At 40.0% G+C, this 6000-nt stretch overlaps 1 protein-coding gene across 2 annotated transcripts in view; it reads left to right on the top strand.

The window, feature by feature from the left end:
• The window catches only part of COL4A1 (collagen type IV alpha 1 chain), a 118517-nt gene that overhangs the window by 54149 nt on the left and 58368 nt on the right, over nucleotides 1-6000 (top strand). For both annotated transcript variants that reach the window (XM_014527883.1, XM_025196078.1), the window contains exon 21: nucleotides 4297-4395. In XM_014527883.1, the coding sequence (XP_014383369.1) occupies nucleotides 4297-4395 (99 nt within the window). The remainder of the gene's footprint in view (nucleotides 1-4296; nucleotides 4396-6000) is intronic.

Here is a 6000-nt window from a genome sequence, read left to right as displayed (position 1 = left end):
CAGGCCTGGCACACCCCGGCCCCCGTAAAGCAGCCTGTGCAGGAGCAGGCTGGCCTGGAAGGGAAGGGTCTTTCCCAGCAATAGGCAGGCCCAGCCCAGTGTCTGAACCCCAGTCAAGGGCTTCCCAGGAAGGGCATGGGGACCTCTGGGGCCTGGGCACAGGTGCAGGGAGCAAAACAGCAGAGGCTGGCACTGTTCAGAGCCACAGAGCAGCAGGTGGGACAGCTGCAGCTGGACCCATAGCCTGGTGCAAGGGTGGAGCTACTGCTGGGAGGAAGCAAGTGAGGGGCAGACCAGGGCTGTGGATTGGGAGTGAGGGACAATGGCATTGGCAGGGGTAGGGCACCGGCATGTCAGTGTTGCTTAGCGCAACAAAGCAACTGTGGGGACAGCCACACCTGGACCCACATCCTGGGGAGTGAAAGGGGCAGGGGGAACACTAATTTTCTAGGATAAAAAAACCAAAATCAAACATGAAAATATATAGGTATTTAGAATTCATTTTATTTTAATGATTGAGGCACTGGCAGGCTTCCAAATTGCTTTTAAATTGTAAATATATCAATAAAGCGCTGTGTTCAACTGTTACATATATACATACATACATACATACATACATATATATATATATATATATAGAGAGAGAGAGAGAGAGAGAGAGGCGTTTCATTTTAATCTTAGAAAAACATGGATTTGGGGTTTTTACTTAGAGAACTTTAGGGTTTTTTTTTAGAGCATTTGCAATTCTTAAACAGAAAACTAGGATCCCTTATTATTAGACACTGTACCTAGCTTAAAGAGTAATAGATATACAGGTATTCTCTCTCTCAATGTACTAACTTATAGACTTTTGTTTAATGACAGAAAAATAAATTTAAGAAGGAACATGTAAGAAATACCTGTATGGTTCTTCACAAATTGTATTTGTGATATTAGGAAAATAACTTTAAGGGATCTAAGCTCACTGCTCTTACTCTTGTGGCATAAGTGGCACTAATATGTAAGAAAGCCTGTAAGTTCAGACCAGTGTTTATAGATAAAAAAGTATTTCCTTTTGAGCTGACATATAGTTATATTGGGAAAATGGAATTATGTTATATTTGTTCTAGAGAATGGGGTGAACACTTGTTTTATAAAGGTAAGTGAGCAGCTGATGAGAAAACAAAATGTTTTATGGATATTTATAACTAGCCTCTGATTAAGCATGTTCTAAAAAAAAAGCAAAATATTTTTAACTTATTTCTTGTTCCATAATGTAAATAGTTTCTTTCAATGGTCATTGATTTAAAGCTACTGTGGGTAACTCTACAATACACTACAGTCCATTTTGTAGACTGGCCCTTAGTATAAATCAATGGTGATCAACCTTACTGGCAAACATGCCACAAGTTAAGCCCTGCCATCTCCCTGGCCGTGTCCACACAAGTGTAGATGTTTGGTTCCCTGGAGACAACTAGTGGTGGCACACTTTGTGCTGCTGCTAATTGTCCCCTAGTAAAACCTGTGCCATGTGCCCTCTGGTGCGTGGCAGGTTACCCCAGGTGGGGTAGGGGAAGCTGAGGCCAGCACTGGGGCAGCCTTACCTAGGGTCCTGGGGCCCTCCTGGGGTTGCAGCAGTGGCAATCCTGCCACTCAGAGCCTGGCTGGCTGCCGGAGCATGGCTTTGGCTGGCCAGGCTCCGGTTTTGAGCAGTGTGCACTGCCCCACATGCACTGGTCTATGTTTTTTGTGTGGGTTGTTTTGACCAGTCTCTGATGCTGGTGGTCCAGCTCGTCCTAGGTCTTCCTCTTCTTTGTCTGTCTGCAGCACCCTGCAGGATGGTATTGGTAAGGATGCTGGGCCTTCTTGTTACATGTTCAAACCACTGCATCTTACGATTTTGACTAAGCGCATTTGCCAACTTCTTGTCTGATTTGATCTTTCACAGATTCATTTGTTCAGCATGCAGTGTAGGGTATGCATACAAGTCCTCTGAAGTATCGCATTTCAGAGGTCTCAATTCACTTTTCCAGTGCCCTAGCGAGTGTCCAGGTCTCATAGCCATCGAGAGTTGTTGAAATGACAACAGCTTATATAGTAGTTGAAGTTTCATTTTCGTTGTGATGTTGCTGCTAGTCCAGATTTTCTTCATGTTTGCTAGTTATCCAATGGCAATGATCATTTAATCCTTCACTGGTCCCAAAACTGCTGCAGTTTTATATGGCAAGTGAGGCAGGATCCAAAGTTCTGAATTTGGCAGTGGTTGCAGAGCCAAGGAAAAGTTAACCTGGTTTTTGGCAGTGACACCTTTACTTAGTGTCTGGAGCTCATGTGCAACACAACTACTGCACGTGCTACTTGTGGCCCACTCCTGGTATACATGATCTGAAGTTATTTCTTCAGTCTCTGAAGCAAGTCTGGGAGTGAATAAGCTACAAATTAGGGAAGGCAGACAACTCAGGAGTTACACCACTATGCATTATCTGTTCAGATACACTCCCAAGCCACCTATGTTGAATAATTTGCAGGCTCAAGATGAAAGTGACAGGATTTCTCTCTTGCCATCACTCTTTTTATGAATTATTGCCATAGCGACTTAAATTGTCAAGTTATTCTTAAATGTCTGTGGCTAGGCTCTCCATTGGTGCTATTTGGCACAGCTCTATTGACTTCAGTAGGACCACATTAGTTTAAAGCAGCTGAGAATCTGATTATTTGATATGAGGAAGCATTTGGCTAGGCAGATTGTAATATATGCTAGCACATCATATTGAATAATGCATACCAGTCAACATAAAATAAGTAGTAGACCATTGCAAATAAGCAGACATATTTTAGAGTTAATTGCTACCTAGGGACACATTAATAGTTCATTAAGCAAACACTAGTTAAATTTAGACATTTCCACTTGCTTCCTAATTTTCTACTTTATAATTCCATTACTATACTCTTCAGCCATATGTTTTCAGTTAGCTCTTGACCATCTGTGCCTTCAAATAGTCTTTACAGACAAATTTGTTCAACATGAAAGTTATATCACTTGCTGGAAGCATTCCCTGTAGTCTTGGAAATGCCTTTGAATTACAGAATTTTAATTGTCTGAGCTGAGTTGGACATGGTTGCTTTAACTGAAGAACAATACAGAAATAGAAGAGGGAAATGTGTAAAAAGATTAAAAACACTGCTTCCGTTCTACATTTCATTTTTAGGCAAACCAACATCATTCTGTTTAATTTGCTTTATTGTCAGCCTTGTTAGATTGTGCACCTTAAATTAACTTGAGCATTTTATTACATCATATCTAATTTGTAACCAGTGACATAAAGGCAGCAGTTGGTTGCTTATATCTTGAAGATAAATGTACATATCACATATTAATTCATTAACAAATTAGTTAAAGTAATAGAAAAAAATCTTATTAAATAGTGGAGGAGAGAAGAATTACGTGGCTAATGCCTCCCTTATGTTAAAGTTCTGTATATATCAATAAAAAATATAACATTCCTATGTTGTGAGTTTTTACTCTGCCTACAGAACTAACTAGAGAATAACATCCCTACTGCAGCATTCTGGATAGTTTGAAAAAACATATAGAAATTAATAATTCTCTATAAAATTCCTTAACAGAAAAATTCAATTTAAAAAACAATGAAATTTAACAAGAGAAGTATTATTCTGTGTTCAAACTTGAGGTATGCGTGGACTTTCTCACTTGTTATTCTTCCTTGAATCTTAAAACAGTTTTAAAAATATACATCTGGTATGCGAGTTTTCAGGGATATTTATCAATGTGGAAAATCTGAAAAGTTATTAACAGTCTGCTTTTGATCTAGAAGGGCACCCACAAATTTTAGACAAAAATGAAAATTAGAAATGGGCGGGGGGGTATTAAATGTATATGTAACTAAAGTCTATTTTATGAATTTTCTTCAGACCTTTCAGAAACAGTCTTATTGGCCTGAAAGATCAGTTTTAATTCCACACCAATTTTCTAAAATGGGAATATGGAAACAAGCTTTTAAATGAAAGTTGTATACAACTTTAATATGGAGAGACTGGGAGTTGTCCATAATGACATAGGTTTTTAAAGTAACATCTACATAGGGTTAAAATACCTATAGAACCCTATTGGTTTAAGTTGTACAAGAATGCTGCAAGAATTTTCTACAATAGTAGAACTGGACAAATAAAACTGCCTACTTAAAGGTATTTTATTATGGATCACAATGATCTAGGTAGCAATGATGTTGACATGAACTACACTACCAGGAAATTTGGACTTGGAAATCAATGCTCTTTATTATTTTATTCCACTAGGAAATGAAATCTTGGATTGTGCACCCGGAGAGCATGGTGATCCTGGTCCTCCTGGGCCTGACGGACAATCAGGATTCAGAGGAGAGACAGGACAAAAAGGTAATGCTTTTCAAGTGAGCTAGTAGCTTCTATTTGGTCTATCCAGTGGTTTTGATTCTTTTCTGCTTTGCACTAGAACTTTGAAATTGTAGGATGCTGAACATCTGAGGTCTTATTCAAACCATATGACTAGCCAACTGAAGATAAAGAGATATTCCAGGTTAGAGACTTGAGTGAGAGGAAGAAATGCAATCTGAAATCCAGGTGTCTGATGTGCACTTCAGTTTGTAATTCCGATAGCCTCCACTCTATCTTAGATGGCCCTCTATATGTGCAGATAAAGGCACAATGGGACTTAATGCATTATCCACACAATCGTTCCTCTGGTCATGCCACACGTTCATGGCAGGGAGGTATAATTGTGGAATTGCAAATTAGATCCCATCACACTTTATTGCCAGGGCGAGAGGAGTCCAATCCTGGGCTCCCCCTGCATTGGCAAAAAGCAGTCTTCCGCAACTGGAAGCCCCTTCAGTTGATGGCGCTCGCTACCATGGGGGGTGCTCCATGCAACCCCATGGCTGGCAGACCACAGCTTATGCAATCTCTCAGCCATGGGTGTGCCCTCCCAGCCATGGGGGTTCATGAGAAGCCCTGTCAGCTGGGAGTTTCCAGGCTTGGGGGTGGACATGCCCCCCCCCCAGCTGGGAGCTGCAATCAGCTGACAGGGCTCCTAGTCACAGAGGCCCCTAGCCAAAAGTTCAAATAATGTCATGATAGGAATCGGCTACAATTTTGTGGAATAACTTTGTAGTTTATTCCTCTTTTTATCACACCATTAATTGATTGAATGTGACCCCTTGAGGCATGATTAACTGATTAATCACACTTTGGACAGATGGGGCCCTAGTGATAAAGAATGTCATGAGGGGGATGGATTTGGGAGAAAAGATAGGGAATTCAATTTTGCCTGTTTAAATGGATGTTGGCTCAGCAGATGTTAAAGAGGCTGATAAGCTAAATCAGGTTCTGAAAGCTGATTCTGCTTGGCCTGCAGTAAAGTTAGGCATACTACTGTATAATTATACACAGAATTTAAAATTAACCCAGAGGCTTGAACAGAAAAGCCTGATAGTACCCCTCCCAGAAACTGTGAGAGCTCAGCATCTTCAGTATCAGGTCTGAAGTCACAAAGCTTACAATAACACTTTTAATAATGAGGGATGGGTCGTGGAATATTTTGAAAAATTCAGAGTTTTTTATATTCTTGTTTTTGAAAAGCTAGGAGACATGTGGGGGCACACTATTTTCTTGGGAAATCAAACAGGAATTTCCTTAATAGTGCTCTAGGAAGTATATATATTTTTGCTAGGAAGACAAAGCAAGAACTGACAGTAAAGTCAAGTTGAATTCACTAACCCTCCAACTTCATGTCTGTATCTGCCACCTCACCTATTCTTTATTTTACCAGTTTGCTGCTTTGGGTTTTATTCAAGTGTATTTGGGTATACTGAGTCTGGTTTAGTAGGGGACTTTTTTTGAAGAGGGATTTTCTTTTCAAGAGAGATTTTAAAATAAATTTTATTCTTTGCCACATTGATTGTTTTATAGGTTGTAACTAGTAACTGGAATAGTTTAAAACATTTTTGATCTTTCCTGAAGCAC

The sequence above is a fragment of the Alligator sinensis genome, unplaced genomic scaffold (genome assembly GCF_000455745.1).
Source record: "Alligator sinensis unplaced genomic scaffold, ASM45574v1 scaffold288_1, whole genome shotgun sequence".
Classification (NCBI taxonomy): Eukaryota; Metazoa; Chordata; order Crocodylia; family Alligatoridae; genus Alligator; species Alligator sinensis.
This window is presented reverse-complemented; position numbering and strand designations above follow the sequence as displayed.